The 17902-nt window shown below is 43.1% G+C and overlaps 4 protein-coding genes across 4 annotated transcripts; 1 reads left to right on the top strand and 3 right to left on the bottom strand.

The window, feature by feature from the left end:
- Positions 1-8857: 8857 nt before the first annotated feature.
- RHO25_004964 (uncharacterized protein) lies at positions 8858-9505 on the bottom strand (the record flags this gene model as incomplete). Its single annotated transcript, XM_065602610.1, has 1 exon — positions 8858-9505. The coding sequence occupies one exon, from the start codon at positions 9503-9505 to the stop codon at positions 8858-8860; it is 648 nt and encodes a 215-aa protein (XP_065458682.1).
- A 390-nt stretch (positions 9506-9895) lies between these two features.
- Positions 9896-10338, top strand: RHO25_004963 (uncharacterized protein; the record flags this gene model as incomplete). Its single annotated transcript, XM_023595874.1, has 2 exons — positions 9896-10184; positions 10256-10338. 2 exons carry the CDS (start codon positions 9896-9898, stop codon positions 10336-10338), a joined length of 372 nt encoding a protein of 123 aa, XP_023457881.1.
- Positions 10339-11187: 849 nt separating this feature from the next.
- Positions 11188-14361, bottom strand: TEF3 (translational elongation factor EF-1 alpha; the record flags this gene model as incomplete). The annotated part of the gene is made up of 1 exon (XM_023595873.2): positions 11188-14361. The coding sequence occupies one exon, from the start codon at positions 14359-14361 to the stop codon at positions 11188-11190; it is 3174 nt and encodes a 1057-aa protein (XP_023457880.1).
- A 1412-nt stretch (positions 14362-15773) lies between these two features.
- Positions 15774-17180, bottom strand: RHO25_004961 (uncharacterized protein; the record flags this gene model as incomplete). Its single annotated transcript, XM_023595872.1, has 2 exons — positions 15774-16521; positions 16576-17180. The coding sequence occupies 2 exons, from the start codon at positions 17178-17180 to the stop codon at positions 15774-15776; spliced, it is 1353 nt and encodes a 450-aa protein (XP_023457887.1).
- Positions 17181-17902: the final 722 nt, after the last annotated feature.

Below are 17902 nucleotides of genomic sequence, written 5' to 3'. Positions count from 1 at the left end.
TAAGTAGATACTTATTAAGTCTAAGAGCTAGGTAAAAGAGCTAGAAGAGGCGGTACTATTTACCTAGTAGGATCTTAATAATATTAATAAAGACTACTAGAATTAGATTAAATTACTAAAAGCTAAAATAGCGTAGCTTAAGAAGAACTCTAACTATACTTATAGCTATAGCTACTATACTTAGTTAGAAGAAGAAATAGAGCATTTCTAAGAGACTCTCTACTATAGCTATAATAACCTATCTCTATCTAATAACTCTAGTACTAATAATAATAGTAGTCGTAGCCGTAGCCGTCGCTATTCGATAAAGAAAAGTAATAAGAGCTTAAAGAAAAACGACTCTATTAATATCTCTAATAATAAAAATATAGTAGTATTAAAGTATTACTATACTATAATAGGCGATTATAGCCTAGTATAGTACGATCCTACGTAGTCTATTAGAGTTAAAGAATTATTACGTAATAAGGTCTAGAAGTTTACTAATAAGAGCGAACTTTTATATAAAAAGTAGTAGTTATAAATAGAGAATAAATTCGATAGCGTTATCTTTAAAGATGTTAGTTATACCTTATACTAGACTTATAACTAGGTTAGAGGAGAGGTTTAGCGTTAGCTTAAGCCTATAGTATCTACTAAGATATAGGATAAGGAAAATATAGTAGATAACTTTATCTTAGTATAATATATAATAAAGTATATTAAGAAGAACTAGAGTCTTCGAGACGAGATAAGTAAGGCCTATTAAGACTAGTATCTATTAAAGATAGGAGAAAATAAGAAGTTCTTTACTTTCTACTATAAGTATTAGATAGCTTATACCTATATTAAGCTCTTACTAGAAACTAAGATCTACCTATTTTAAAGTAAGCTTAATAATAACTATAATAGCCGCCTTACTAGACTAGAGTTCTCGTCTATTATAAGTATAGTTAAGAAGTATTAGAAGATTAAAGTCGACTTAAAGCGTTAGGCTAATACTCGTCTAAAGAAGACTAATAATAATAAGAAGAATATAAAGAAAGATAATAAGAGAAATAGTAGTAGTTATAGAGGTAGTCGCGGCAGAACTAATAAGACTAGAGGTTCTAATAATAGTAATACTATACCGAAGCTACTTTAGGAAAATCGACTAGCTATATTTAAGAACTTACTACTACTATCTAAGTTATACTATACTACTCTAATAAAGGAAAGTAAGTACTATAAGTATTAATAGTATAGTTATATAAAGAACTCCGAGGCCTATCTACTATTCGCTTATACTATACTATACTAGGATAATAAGAAGCCTAACGCCTTTTCTTTAAACGTAACCGAGGATACTAGTATTTTAGAAAGACTTAGTCCGCCTCTTAAGTATAAGGAGTAGTAGACTAAATAACGAGTTACGATAAGAGCTACTATTACTAAGAATACTAGTAATAATCTTACTCTCTAGAATTACTAACTATATAGTAGTAGTAGGTAGAGTAAATAGAAATTATACTATAATATTCCTTAATAATAGTACTAACTCTATATATATAAACTCGTCTTTTATATATAACTCGAAGAATAATATAAGAATTACGAAGCTAGATAAGCTTCTAGTTATAGGTCTAGCCGATAGTAGTATATCTTTATATATAATTATAGAATATACTAAAGTACCTCTTTAGCTAAGTAGTTATATCGAGAAGGCTTAGTACTAGGTAGCTTAGATTAACTATAATATAACGCTTAGAAAGATATAGTATAAAGATTATAATCTAAAGAAGAGATACCGAGATAGGATAGTAATCTTCGATAATAAGTAATATCTAGAAAGCTATACTAATAGTAAGATAGTACGAGTACTAATAATTAAAGAAGCCTACCTAGGTAAACTACTAGTAATAGAACTACCTATAGTTAGTATTAAGAATATTAGTTACGACGATACTATTAATATCTAAGAAATTAAGTTATAAGCCTATATAATAATATCTCGATAATAGAGTACTAAGATATACCTTATCTATATTAATCTATAAGAAAGTAACTAGTATAAGAGCCTAGCGGATCCGATTACTATAATAACGCTAATAGCTTATAGGATAATAGTCCGATATACGCGATCTAGTAATAAGGCCTTTATATATATAATATATATCGATAATAGCGTAGTAGATATTATAGACTAAAGTCCTTTAACTACGAATATACTATTAGTTTCCGATATAGAAGTATTTATATTAGGTAAGAATAAGGACTAGTTACTAGAGAAGCTACCTATAGAATATAGTAACTAGAAGAATATATTCTTAAAGTATATAGTAGACGAGCTACCTCTATACTATCCGAGTATTAATATAGAGATTAAGTTAAAGGATAACGCTTAACTATCTTTTAAGAGACTATATCTAATATCGAATACTAAGAACGACGTCGTAAAGAAGTAGATCGATAAGTAGCTAGAGAAAGGCAATATATAGAAAAGTAACTCTCCTACTACTTCTATAGATATTATTATTAAGAAACCTAGAGGTAGCCTATAAGTATATATCGACTACTAAGTACTAAACGTAATTATAGTAAAGTCTAGGTACTCTATCTCTCTAATATAGAATACCTTAAACCGAATTAGTAGAAAGAAGTAGTTTACGAAGCTTAACGTAATTATAGCTTTTAATCGTATTTATATCGCGTAGAGATACGAATAGAAAATAGTATTTACGACTCGTTATAGGTAGTTCGAGTACTTAGTAATACTCTTCGGCCTTTATAATATACTTAGGATATTCTAGTTTTATATAAACGACTCTATAAGAGAGTTCTTAGACGACTTTGTTTTAGTATATATCGACGACTTACTTATTTTTAGTAATACGCTAGAGAAATATAAGCAATATATAGCTATAGTACTAGAAAAGATAGCTAAGGTAGGTTTATAGCTTAATATTAATAAATACGAATTCTATATATAGGAAACTAAGTATCTTAGACTAATTATTAGTAAGAATAGTATTCGAATAGATCCTAAGAAGGTCCGAGCGATTTAAGAATAGTAGACTCCTTAGAAGCTAAACGATATACTTATATTCCTTAGATTCGCTAGGTTTTACTAGCGCTTTATTAAGAACTTTAGCTATATTATATTACTAATAGTAGTACTAACTAAGACTAAGAACCCTCTACTATAGGTATAGACTAACGAATATTAGCGAGCGTTTAATAGTTTAAAGAAGGCTTTTATAGAAGTATTAGTTCTAGCTATATTTAAGCTAGAACTAGAGACGATACTAGAAACTAATACTTCGGACTTCGTTACTATAGTAGTCCTATTATAGAGAGATTATAATAGTATTCTTAGACCTATTACTTTTCTATCTAAAAAGATAACGCCTATAGAATATAACTATAATATCTATAATAAGGAACTAATAGCTATTATAAAAGCTTTCGAGGAATAGAGACTAGAACTATCTACTATAGAGTATATAGAAGAATTCGAGAACCTACTAGGTAATTAAGATAAGCTAATTCTAGTCCTTTCTAATTATAAGAATCTTAAGTACTTTATATTAACTAAGTAACTTAATTATAGATAGGTACGCTAGGCCGAATTTCTCTCTAGGTTTAACTTTAAAATTATATATCGTCTAGATATCTAGAGTACGAAACCGGATAGTTTAATACGACGTATATAAGATCTTCTAATAGGTAGTAATAACGAATATATTAAGTATTAAGAACGTATCCTTCTACTATCCGATTATTTTCTATATACTACTACGAGCGTAATTATAGAAGAAGATACTAATATCGATATAAAGGATAGAGAAGTTCTATTTAATCTATCTAACTACGCTATAGATACTAATACTAAGCCTTAGAACGAGAATAAGGTCCCTCTAAATCTTATAATCTAGTAGTTATATATATTTAATAAGGAAGTATAGAAGGTAGTTAAGTAGCTCGAAGTAGGTAAGCTCTATCTAATACTAAGGAAGTATAAGATCTACTATATAAGTACTATAGATAGTTTAATCTATATATAAAATAAGTATAGTAAATAATATTTATATCTACTACTAAGCGATAATCCTACGAATAAGGTTCGTATCTAAGTAATAGAAGTATATTATAATACGCCTTCTATAGAGTATCTAGATCGTACTAAAATACTAGATCTACTAGTACGATTATATTACTAGCCTAGTATTTTATAGTCTATACGATAATATATCTATAACTATAGAATATACCGAAGAACTAAGCTATTATAAGATTAGTACTTAGGCCTACTCCGACTTCTTCTAATTCTCTTTTAGCTATAGGATAATATAGCTATAGACTTCGTCGTTAATCTACTAGTAAGCTATAGTAGCCTTAACTATAACGAGTATAGAAATATCCTTATAGTAACTAATAGACTCGGAAAAAGGAAGTATCTAATAGAGGTAGACTCGATAATAGTAGAATACTATACTCTAGTTTTTATTAACCGAGTTTATAAGTACTATAGGCTACTACTACGTATTACTTCTAATAGAGGATTATAATAGGTATTAGCGTTCTAGAAGTGTAAGAGCGGGGTCACGTGGGTGGTCACGTGATGCCTAGGTCACGTGGTGACATGCTGAAGATTTATGACCTAGAGCTGTCCGTGCTTACTAAGCTCGGACATTATGCCTTTTTGGCCGAGGGGCAACGAAACAAAGCTCTGGGATTTCGCTGTTACAAGAATGTCCGAGCTTAACGGTTCTAATGCAGGTTCGGCCGAAGTCGGTGGCTCGGCATATCCGAGGTCTTCGGTTCGATCCTCGCTTGGGGCTGAAAAGCGGGGTTGAAATTGCGTCGGTGTGCGTGCCAAGGCTGGATGCCTTGGCACTAGGCGACGTTTGTGGATTTGCCTTGTCACGTGCTCGTGTCACGTGACTAGGTTCCGCACGCGTGCGACCTGCACACTTCCGCAGTCCCTCACCTATCGCTTTGGGGTTAACATAACTTAGTAAGCACTCTTAGTCACGTGACATGCTGCGGCCTCTGAGCACGTGATCCGGGCTTGGCGCCGGGGCGTCGCCTTCCGAGGGAAGGGGATAGTTGTAAGAGCGGGGTCACGTGGGTGGTCACGTGATGCCTAGGTCACGTGGTGACATGCTGAAGATTTATAACCTAGAGCTGTCCGTGCTTACTAAGCTCGGACATTGTGCCTTTTTAGCCGAGGGGCAACGAAACAAAGCTCTAGGATTTCGCTATTATAAGAAGCGTTTATACTAGATTTTAAAGATCGAATAAGTAATATCCTTTATATACTACTCCGAAATAAATAGATAGGCTAAGAATACTAATAAGGCTATAGAGTAATATCTACGTATCTTTATTATATATACTTAAGATAACTAGGTTAATTAGCTAGTATTATATAAGTTCGCTCTAAATAATTATATATTAGAAAGTACGAGCGTCTCGGCGTTCTTTATAGAAACTATATATAATCTATGCCTGCGAAGTCCTATTATATACCTCTACGTAGTCGTAGGTAGAAACAGATAGCTTCGGCTATACTAGCAAAGTATAGGGCGGCTAGATACTTATAGAGGTAGGAAGAAAGCGACAAAAAAGAAGAAAGTCTAGAAATCTATAGAAGCGTATACCGGGCGAACTCTAACGAACACTACAAACTAGAGCTAGCGCGGCTAGAACTAATATAAGACCTAGTACTAAGAGACTAGACTAGAATCTCTAGATAGTAAATTTTATCCTAGGCTTAGGAGCTAGAGTAGTAACCTAGTACTAAAACAAGCTAAAGAGGAGGAAGGAGTATACTATAATTAAAGCTTTAAAGTAAAGTAGAAAGAGTAGAGAGGAGTATAAGACAAAATAGCTAAAACTATAAGGAAAACGTTCTAGTCTAGGTAGAAGGTAGGATAACAAGCTAAATAAGAGGCCTAGAAACCTCTTAGGAAGTACTCTAGAGAGAAAGGAGGACATACCTCTATATACTAGTATGCACCTCTAGTACTACTAGGTTAACTACTTATTCTAAGGGATTAGGTACCCCGTCTATAGGGCCTGTTTATAGGTCCTATAGTAGAATTAGGTAACAACTAGCAGAACTATAGGAATAGAGATGTTTATCTAAGGTCTAGCTCTCCTAGATACCTTATAACTAACTCTAAAGGCAGAGTATCTAACAAAAGTAACCCTTATTCTATACTTAAGGCTGCCTATAACGGAAGGGCTAGCTTAGAATACTGCTGCTTAATGCAATTTCTATAAATATAGGTTACGTAACTTAGATACTAAGTAAGGCAGAAAGTTTAGAGTAGGATCTTAATATTAGAGAGGGCTCCTACTATAGACTAGTAAGAAAGAGTTAGATATAAGATTAATATAGATACTAGTATAGGGACTAAGACTATATATATAGGCTTAAGTCCCTAAGCTAGTAGGCAAGAGGATTAGGCTCCTAAGTACTAATAATATAAGAAACAACTAAGAAGAACTATATTATAAAGGAACTAAACTATTAAGACAATATAAATTATTCTAAGGAGAATAGGGAACTATAGAAGCAGTAGGCTATATAGAGCTTACTATAAAATATAAGGATATAAGGAGGTTTTTATACCGGAGTGCTAGTACGAGGGCTTTTCTACCTACGAAATATATAGAGCGTGCTACTTACTCTAGTTAAAAGAGGTAGACTAGCGATTAAGAATTATATATATATATATATATAATCTATATACTAAATTCGATACGATACTACTACTATTACTACTTCTATAATAGTAGTAGCTCGACGCCTAGAAGGCTACTAAATTTATAGAACGTATATAGTAGATATAATTATAGCTCTATAAGAATATAGTACTAGCCTAAGCGACTTAAGCTAACTATACTAACTACTACCGAGATCTAGTACTATAGTACTAGGTCGGCGATATAGTATATATTAGTACTAAGAACTAGAAAACTACTCGGCTAGCGAAGAAACTCGATAATAAGTAGATAGGCTCTTATCTAGTATCTACTATACTCGAGAGCGCTTATTAACTCGAACTACTACTAATAATAGAGGTCGCTAATACTTTCTATATATTATTATTAAGAGTAGTAGCTAACGACCTATTACTAGAATAGAACTCTCTACTACTACTATCTATAAAGATATAGAAGGAAGATAGAGTTACTAATAAGAAATATATCGTCGAGAAGATTATAGATTCTAAATAGCGTACGCTATAGAGATATATTTCTAGAGAAAGTAAGAAATAAAAGCTTTAGTATAAGATTAAGTAGTAAGAGTATAGAAATAATATAATATAGAAGCTAGCCGAAGAAGTTATAGAGTACGCTACTACCTCTATTATAGATTTCTACTATAACTACTCTATAAAGTCTAAACCTAATATTATAATTACCTCTAATAGCTAGATTCTAAACGAGTTTACTTACTATATAGTATATACTAGAGAGTAACTATAGCTCTAAGCTTCGAGAACTTTATTATCTAATATATCTATTTAGTAGTAGCTATATATTAGTATTAGGCCTTTAGAAGTATTATCTTAAGATATATTAGTATTAAGCTTATTAGATAGAAGTATTACTTAGAGGTCTTACTTTAAGAAAAGTAACTTTAGTAAGATAATTAGTAGTAATAAGCGATAGAGCGATAGTAGTTAAGACTCTATAACTATATCTACTCGATAGTAGCTAGTATAGAATATTAGTAATAGGTCTATAGCTCTACTAGTAAACGAGGCTATAACTATATACTTAAGCGATACTTATTATATATTGCTATAGTACTCTAACGAAGACTCTAACGATAGTAGCGTAGAGCTTAATAGATAGATAGATATAAGATTAGGTCTAGAAGACGACGTAGTATTTATAAATATAATACGTATTATAAGATATTATAATAGAATATAACCTTTTAAAAGAGAGAGTAGTATTATAAGTAGAAACTAGATTTACTTAAATTATATAATCGTAATAGGCTATCCTATCTTAGCGCTAGCGTCCGGCCTATATAGATACCTCGTCTCTAGAATCTCTTTCTAGACTTATATATAAACTTCTAAATATATAAGGTTACTCCGAACGACTCGTTATACGCTAGATTAATAGAACTATAAACTCTACTAATACTATAACTAAAATAATACCGAATAAGGCCTTAATAATACTTATTAATTAAGGAACTATAATATATAATATCTAAGAATAGATAAAGAGGTAAATTTACTCGATAAAGTAGTATAGATCCGGAGAAACGACTACTAGCTAATTATAAGCTAGAGATATACTACTAGTTATTAGAAGTATTATTTTACTATATTCTTAAGTAGTTTATATAAGAAAAGAGAGATTACTAGTATCGGTTTAGTATAGTATAGTAGCTATCTCGTATAAACCGGCTTAAGCTCTAACTACCGGAATATAGACGTTCCGTTCCGAGGCAGTAGTATATAGAGCCCGCTCGTTCGCTACCTTCTATTAAATAGAAAATAAATCTTTACTATACCACCGTTTTGTCACCTGACTGAATACCCTCTGCAGAGGAGCCTACCCACACATAATGTCTAGCCTGCTTTGCTCACTCACTGTGTCGCATCGTCACTTTGCCCAGCGAGTGCACTTGCCTCATCCTGCTCTTTCTGCTTACAGACAGAATCACTCCTGGCTTGGCCTAGCCTCGGCAGACTTTCCAATGGCCACCTTCCTTCCCACCACAGCCGACTCCCTTTCTAACTTGAACAACCACCAGCTGTCGAGTACACAAGGCCGAACACAGTTCATCCATACGACGCCATGACCTCGACGGTCGTGCTGAAGTCCACATCCCACTCGTGCAAGAGCGCCACAAGATAACTCTTCAACGCTCTGGCGCTCGGTCCAGAGCAAGCAGAGCGGGATCAATGCACTGCGGATATTCTTCGATGCCCTCCATGGACTCCGTCGTCTCCGAAATATCCATCTGGTCCTCTTCAGAAGACGAGCCTCGGTTCTCTTCAGCTGGCGCCATCGAGCTATCCATGAACTCCAACCATTCGAGATCCGTGTCAGAACCGGACTCACACCCCGACCCGCGAATCGTATCATCAAATCCCCATCCTTCCATGTATTGATCATACAAATCCCTTCTCTTCAACTCTTTCTGCAACGGACTCGGTCGATGCGGCGTCCAAGTCGATTCTGGTCTCGGTCGGCGAACAGTGAGAGAATGGAGCGGCATCGCTTCATAGACTTGCGCTCTGAGCTTGGCGTAATGTCGATAGATCGGATTGATCCTTTCGCCTTTATCGCGAGCCTCGTTGACCTCTTTGCTGCGGCTTCTGTCCAAGGTTCTCAGGACTCCGATTTTCAGGCAACTGGCGCAGAGTATTGGGGCTAGGATTGAGGGGAGGTATGAACGTCCCAGGCACGAGGCGTGTCCGTTCAGTGTGTAGGATCCGCGGCAGGTGCTCAGGCGGTGGTCGGAAAAGCAGCCGCAGAGGTACTGCCAGGTCTGGGTTTTGCACATGGTGGTAGATCGATGCTCCGGTCGCAAGATGAACGGCGGTGAGTTGGGATTTATGTTGACATTTCAAGGCTACACGATGGTGTTCCTTTTTGAGATATCGTGCTGGGCTCGACTGGCGACCGATGTGGAAAAAAATCTAGCTTTGGGGGCTGTTACCAAGAACCACAATATGGGTTTTCTCTCGAGGCCACATGCCAAAAGTGGGGCTTTACCATAATTCCAGACGCATTCACCCAGTGAATCCGGTCACGGTCCTCAAGATCGCTTTCCGACTATATATACTACTGACATCCACGCCCTCGAGCTACAGATCACGACTTCTACAAGACCTCCAAGACAACATAAAAAGCTCGACAACCGCACGAATCACCACCACAGCAACACGCCAACATGTTCTTCGGACTCAAGAAGAAAGAAGAACCACAACCACTCAAATGCGACATCTGCAAAACCTGGCAACCCTTCCGTCGCTTCCCCTGCGCTCGCATCCCACGCAAATGCCGCGAGCATCTCAGCAGAGAAAACCCCTTCAAGGACCTCGTCATCTGCAAAGAATGTCTCGCCCGCAAATTGGAAGAACAAATCGAAGTCAAGTCGCCAGGACGTATCAGCTGCCCGATCTGCAAGTGTACTTGGACTCCGATTGAGGTTCTAGGTTGTCTGGGGAAAGATGAGGAAGGTAAGAAGATTTGATCCGAGGAGTGAGGTTTTGTAAGGGGGTTGAGTTTTGTGGGCTGACTATCTGTATAGGACGTAGAAGACGACGAGAGTATGATTACAAGCTGCACGGCCGCATCGAGCGCTCGAGTGACTCGTTCCGTTGGACGCTTTAGGTTGGGGACAGGATATTTGCGCAGCAAGTTGGCGATGAGGGGAAAGAATGAGAGGGGAGGGAGATTGTGTGGAAAGTTGAACTTTGAATAAATGCAGCCATGGGAATGAGACAGAAAGGTTCCGACGCCAGAAAAAAGCTAACTAGCGGAACATGCGGACAAGACGTGTCGAGACAAGATTGTATCCGTAGAAGAATGTGTAATGAATGAATTATGAAAATTATCATGGTCCTCTTTTAAACGCCAAAGAAAGCTCGCTTGTACTCGTGGTCAATGTTGTGTTCGAGGATATCTGCAAGGACATGCTGCCCTAGTGATCAAATGCCTCACGAGTGATATCACGACTGCCATCCAGGCACTAACTAGTAGTGGTAGTCGTCTCTGCCGTAGAGTTATGGTAAGCACAGGGCAGTGCTTGTGTTCACTTCGGAGTACCTCCGTAGGCTTTCCAAGTCTGGATAGGGGAAGCTCATGAGCTGCCTCGTGCTCATCGTCAGCTTTCGCGAGGCATTTACCTTCGGTTCCAGACATCCAGACAGCACCCCTGCTAATGACACCAGCTGGGTCGTTGTCTCATTCATTCGAGACCACATGATCCTAGAGGACGGACTTGGACGGAAATACATTGAGCAATGAAACATCGTTGAAGTTGAACCAATAATGCTTCGAGAGAACTCTTTCTATCTAGTAGCACTCTAATCGTCTAGAACCTCTCATGTCATAGGGAATCTTGCTTTTTCCGTCATCGTCAACCAGGCTCACGCCAATCCAAATACACCCCTGAACGCCTTTCTCCATGCTATTCGTCGCTTGCAAAAAGACACCACATGAGCAGGCACAACATGTAGCTTAGAAGTCATCCTCGTCAGAGAAGACCTCCTCACCACGCTTGCGGCGAGCCATACGGTCCTTCTTCTTCTTGCGAAGCTCCGAGGCAGTGAGCTTCTTGGCCTTCTTGGTGTTCTCGATCTTGTTACCCATGGCGTCGAACTTCTCCTCCTCGTCATCGCCACCCTGGGCCAACCGAGGACCGGCACCTTGACCTTGCACCCAGTTGTGACCGGATGGAGTCATGCGACCGTCCATGACAGCCCAGACTTCCTCAGTGAGATCCTTGGTGAACTCGGCAGAGTGGGTAATGATGATCACACCACCCTCGAAGGACTTGATGGCCTTGGACAGGGCACCGAGAGAGTCACGGTCGAGGTAGTTGGTTGGCTCGTCAAGAACAATCAAGTGAGGACGCTGCCATGAGCAGGCGGCGAGCACGACCTTGACACGTTGACCACCAGAGAGACCACGCATACGCGAGTGGGACACGAGCTCAGCATCGAGACCGAAGTTGGTGCAGTGAGCCTCAATCTCCTTGCGGACCAGAGGACGGAACTGACCGCTGGCAAGAGCCTCCTTCTGATCGACCTCAGCAACCATCTTCTGGTGAGATTGGATGAGCTCGTTACGTGGGATCCAGGCGTTGTCAGCAGTCATCATAGGAGTCCACTTCTCGTTCTTCATGCCGACGTTGTCACCAAGAGCGAAAGAACACTCGTACTCGTAGGAGTTCTTGAACTTTCTTCGCGAGTGGACACCAATGACACGACGCTGCGAGCCTTCGATTCTGTAGATCTTGTCCATGGCCTTCTCGTCGTCCTCGGTGACGATCTTGTTGGCACGGTCCATAGTCTCACGATCCTCACCAGTCTGGAAACGCCATTGAATGTACTCAGATGGAGTCTTGTCGAGGTGGTGATCGATGTGGGCGAAAGCGTGCTGCTTGATGTAGGCGATACGGATGTTCTCGTGCTGGTAGACATCACCGCTGGTGGGGATGAGTTCACCAGTCAGGACGTTGACAAGAGTAGACTTGCCAGCACCGTTTGGACCGATGACGGCAATACGAGAGCCGAGCGAACACTGGAAGGTGATGTCCTGGATCTGTGGCTTTGGTGTGCCTGGGTATTGGAAGGACATGTTGCTGACACGAACGATGGCCTTGGCCTTGGTCTTGACACCCTCGAGGAAACCTGGCTCTGGGAACTTGAACTCCATCTCGGATGCACCGAGCTCGTAGTAAGACTTGGCCGATGGGACACGCTTGACGAACTCGCTGAGCTTGCCACGGTAACGCTTCAGCTTGAAGCGCTCGTAGTGGATGACGTGCTGGATGACGTTGTCAAGGAACTTGCTGTCGTGGGAGATGATGATCGATGTGCAAGGAGAGGTTGTCAGGTAGTCTTCGAGCCACTTGACGTTCTTCACGTCCAAGTGGTTGGTGGGCTCATCGAGCAGGAGAATGTCAGGCTTGGAGAAGACAGCACGCGCGAGCGCAAGCTTCATCTTCCAACCACCGGAGAGCGCAGTGATGACACCGTTGACCTGCTCAGGCACGAAGCCGAACTCGTCCAAAGTCTTGCGGACCTCGTCCTCTGGGATATCAATGCTGGCCTCCTTCAGCTTCTTCATGGTCCACTCGATGACAGTCATCTCAGTGTCGTCAGAGTCCAAATCGTGCTCGACGTAGACAGTCTTGACCTCGCTCTGCTTAGGGAAACCCTCGACCTGCTCGTTGTTGATGGCACGCATGAGGGTGGTCTTTCCAGAACCGTTGGGTCCGAGAAGACCGTATCGCTGGCCCTTCTTGAGGCGAAGAGATGTCTGGTTGAGAAGAATCTTGGCACCGTAGGCCAAGTTGAATGTGCAGTTACAGAGATCAACGCCCTCCTCCTCATCTGGCTCAACCTCGTCCTCGGCAAGAGCGCCTGGAAGCGAGCGCTTGCGGAGCTGCTCGACGATGTCTGCAGCGTCGTCGCCAACAATGGCGCTGGTGTATGGTAGCAGCTGTGTTGACCAGGCAACGGATTCAGTCTCCTTCTCGTCGATGAGTTGACCACCAATGGCGGCGATGAACTCGACGACTGGGGCGAACTTCTCAGCAACATCCTTGTGCTTGTAGCTGAGAACGTCCTTGAGCTTGGCGAGGACAGTCTCGACGTCAGAGTCGTGGGAGACTTCTGGAATCTTGCCGTCCTTGACGTTACCGACACGAATGAGGGTATCAAGAGCCTGCTTCGTCTTCTCACGGGCCTCAGGATCGGCCATGTTGTCGTGGTTGTGGTTCAATTGTGGCATCAGCTTTGGCAAGAAAGAGGCCACAATGTTGGGGTCCTCGACGAGCTTGCACATGTTGTCAATGATGACAGCGGATTTACGCTTGATGGCAGTCTCACGCTCCTTGAGACCACGCTCGAGCAGAGGCACCATGATGGCGAGGGTTGGCTCGTGGACATCGGTGACGAAAGTGGTGGCACCGAGCAAGTGAATCGTCTCTGGGACGTTCTCTGGCTTGGAGATACACTTGATGAGCTCAGGAATGAAGCGCTCGATATCCTTGTTGACAATGAGCGCGCAGACCTTCTCCATTGTACCGTATGCCTTCTTCTTGACTTCTGGCTTGGTGTCCCACATGGCCTCAGAGACAATTGGAATGAGCTCTGGGACGCGGTATGCGGCCTGTGCAGGGGCGCTCTCGGTGAGGGCCTCGATGCACTCGAGGTCGGTCATCTTTTCGGGCCACTTTTGGGCAGTTCGGATCGAGTTGATGAAGTTGGGAATGAGGAGCTTGACGGCGTTGGCGTTGACGGCCTTGGTGATGGCGAGGGCGGCGTCTTGCGCGGCGACCTTGACGGCGGCCATCTTGTCGCCCACGGCGGCGAGGACGGCGGGGTGGAGCTGGACGAGGTATGGCTCGACAACGGCCGAAACCTCGCCGTGCTTCGCAATAGTGGCGATGGCCTCGCAGGCGTTTTGTCGGGCGTTGGCATCCTTCTTGTTGTTCAGCATCTTCTTGAGGCTGTCGACGGCCTTGGTGGGCGCGTCGGCCTCCTGGATGTCGCCATTAATGAACGTGGCAATCTCCTGCGAGGCGCCCTTGGCCTCGTCTGCGGTCTTGGAGACAGAGAGCTTGTTGAGCAGCTGCTCAAGCACCTGCACGCTGCCGGCGTTCTCCTTTGCCGCCTGAGACATGATTGTGGTGGTAAAGGGAAAGAGAGTGGTGGGTGGGTGTGGAAAAGTGCGCAAGAAATTTGAACTTTTTGTATGCGAGGGGCGCTTCGCGCCAAGTGGCCCGTCCGCTTATCGCTCTCCTTAGTGCGCGGATTCTGTTGAAACGCTTCAGGGTCTGTCCGCTGCTCGCTTTGCGGCGGAGAAGTCGGCGGTGGTGGGTGAAAAGAGCGGCGATGGCGGAGGAGAGAACAAATATCGAGGCTGTGTCAGACTCCGGGGCGTGTCGTGTCTTTTCAAGCCCTCAGCTGAGCGTTTCGAGTCGCTCCCCGTCAGCTTTCAGATCTCTCAAATTTTTTGGTGGCAACCAACTTTTGCCGCCCCTCCAATTGGCCGACGTGCCGAGCCCTGCGTCACTGTCGTTGGTTGAGCGTGGCCTCCAGCAACGAACACAACCGCCCTTTTTGCTCTCCTGGACGCTGCTGTACAGAGCTATTCTCGGCTCTGCACAATCAAGGACAGCTGCGAACTACTGTGCTCCTCTACAAATCATTCTCATTACATACGAGCTCCAGGACCTGCAAATCCGAGAAATCCACCTGCTACCATAGCAACCCTGGGACATGTACTCTCATTGTAACAACAGAAATGGAGCGGCGCTCTGAAAGGCTTGCTACTCCCCATCCTACCGCGGTATTCTTCGGGGCGCGGGTACCAGCGAAAAAGGCAGCATCGAATGGTAGACCGCCCTTTACCGCGTGCCCAAAGTTGGACGCCTACTGCACGACGCCGTGTCTGGAGCGCATCGCCTCTCAGCGCATCCGAATCTGACTTCTGGGGTGCAGCTACTCTCAACACTCCTGCCCACATCCGATCCCGTATCTTCACCGCTGCTTCCGCCATTCTCCCTGTGCCACTGTCGTCTTTGTACTGCGGCACTGTGGCTTACTCACATTTCCACTTCTATGCCCCGTCACCAGCGACCAGAGGGACATTCTGCCTCGGAATTTTGAGACTGCCTGGCCACGGCTGCTCAACGTCAATGTGCCTTCTGCTTGCCACTTACTGTACTATGTGCTGTACTGTTCACTGAAAAAAAATGATCGACTCCCCAGATTTCTCAGCGCTCCAACGTCACCACGCCACTGGTCGCCGGCGTTTTCGCTGTGTGGAGTGCCGACGCCCTAACTAGTCTGATTCCCCAGAGCGCAAGGACTCCCTCACGGAGACTTGGCTCAGCTCCAACCTCACATGAGAAATCGGGCTTGAGCTGGGAGCCGAAATTTGATAGGAGATGCGAGTTGCGACGTTCATCCAGCACCAAATGATACTCTAACTTACTGTCCTGCTGAAGTTCCAAGTAATTCAGGGTTATTTATCCCCAATACAAACTTCACCGCTTCAAGATACTCAATAACTTGTCAGATCCAGCTCCGTCACTCAACATTCAACCAGTATCGAATCTCGCTCCCTTCCTCAACAGGCCACTTCCTATCCTGCTCATGCAGTGGCAGCAACCAGAACTCCTCCCCATTCCAAGTAAAGCACGGTCTCTCCTCCTCGACACACTTCCGACAAGTGAATTTGCCCTCACATCCAGGTCGCCACTGCGACTTTCCTCCCTTACCCTTCAACTTTGTCGTAATGCATGGCGGGTTGACCAACTTGTAGCCTGGCTTCTGAAACTCGAAACTCCAGTCCTCGCCCTTCGCTTCTTCCCATTCATCGACTTGCTTCTTGATGCGAGCCCACAGTTCCTCGCACTCGTCGCTGAGGTCTTCCTTGGAATGAAAGGCATCGATGTCTCCGGTCGGATAATGCTGTGTCACGGCCTGGAATTCGAAACGTTCTTGAAGATCTTTGATGTCGATTCGATTCGTTATTGCTTGCTTTGCAGGAGGTGCTGCGCCGTCAAGACAAAAGTCTGCGTCACCGTCGATCTCTTCTTCGCTTTCACCAGAGTCCGAGTCTTTTCGCTCGACTCGAGCTTTCTTCAATGCAGATGGACCTGGTTCATCGCTGGCATGCCCGCTTCGCATCCGCTTGCGGGTCTGTATTGGCAGGACTTGCGGCGGCGCTACAGAAGGATTGGAGGCCTTCGAGGATTCTGTCTTGTTCGTGTCTTTGTATGTGAAGTTGCCAATCGGTGGAGCAGGCAGCTCGGTACCAGGCTCTTGCTTCAAGCTATGTGGGAGTCAGCATTAGACCACATGCAAGACACAACCTGGAGTAACTCACTTCAGCACTGTTTCCTCATCATCTTGGTCTTCAATCTGTCGCAATTTCTCCGGATTGGCAGCTGGAAGATCTCGATGCTGGCTTGCTTCCCTCTTCTCCCTTTCAAACTGCCGTTGTAAGGAACCGAGTGCATTTCTTAGCCTCTTCACTTCGGCTTTGGCAGAATCAAGTTCAGCTCGAGGCGCCACGCCTGTAGATGCTGTCCAGTGCGCTCCCTTTCGAGGGTCGGAGTGAGCGCTGCCACGATCTTTGAGCTGCTGATCACGTTGGCGAAGGTCTCGTTGGAGCTGACCAATCTGTTGTCGCAAGTCTGCCTCGATCTTTTGGAATCTGGACAGGTTGCTCTTGACTTGTGCCTCGGCAGCTGTGGCAGTTTCTTCTGCACGACGCAGCTGCGCCAGTGTGTCGGCATTGGTACGACGAAGCTGATTTATAGTGTTTTGGTTGCCGCCAGCGTTTGATCCAGCACCGGGTCCAGCGCGAGCAGTGAGTGTCGCAAGCTGATCATCTTTCTGCGCGAGCAAGGACTGAAGCTCAAGATTTCTCGAGTTCGTATCGTTGAGTTGTTGCAATAGCCTACTTTGGAACTGCTGTGAGTAGGACATGTCTCGTGTTTGATAGTGAGTGTAAGTGATGCGAGATCGGGGCTGGCAGAAGAATCAATCAGTTGGCTGAGGCTGAGCTGAAGTCACCATTTGTAGCAAAGCGCGGAAGTGAAAAGAAGTCTCCCGGCTAGAATGCTCTCGTGAGCTTTTCGGAGAACATAGGAAATCTCGATTTTCACCTCGTGCATCAAAGAAAGCGATGCTTCTGGTTCATACCTGACGCATCGTTTTCCTCAATGTCTCATTGCAAAGCCTCATGTTCAGGCCAGCATGGTGAGACACACGATACTAAAGTTCCCAGGTTTCCGTTTGCTGTGTGCGAGGGATCTCGTGCATCGGCTGCATGCATTCTGTGCGTCAAGGTGTCACTGCAGTCGTGCACCTTCCACCCTTGGATTTGGCAGGCTCGGGGACGTCGTTGCTTGCGGAATGGCTGTTTGTTGACTTAGAGCGTTCCGAGGGTGAAAGAAACGCGAGTAGAGCACCTGCGCGAGGAAATTCGATAGCTTGCAATTGTGATTGGGGACTCGTCCTCCTGATGCATCTGGATGTGTTGCGGTATGGGCGGGCCCATCTTTGTCTCATGTCGCTAGACGCATAGGCAGAAGAAACTTCGATCCGATGCTGGCTGCTGCATCGGCGTGGGTTTGAAGCTCCTGCACTAAGCCGAGATTCGAAAAGGGAATGTGCGCAACAAACAGTTAGCGCATCGCGTTCGTTTG

The sequence above is a fragment of the Cercospora beticola genome, chromosome 3, assembly GCF_033473495.1.
Source record: "Cercospora beticola chromosome 3, complete sequence".
In the NCBI taxonomy this organism is placed as follows: Eukaryota; Fungi; Ascomycota; class Dothideomycetes; order Mycosphaerellales; family Mycosphaerellaceae; genus Cercospora; species Cercospora beticola.
Note: the sequence above shows the minus strand (reverse complement) of the source record. Positions and strands in the feature narration are given on the sequence as shown.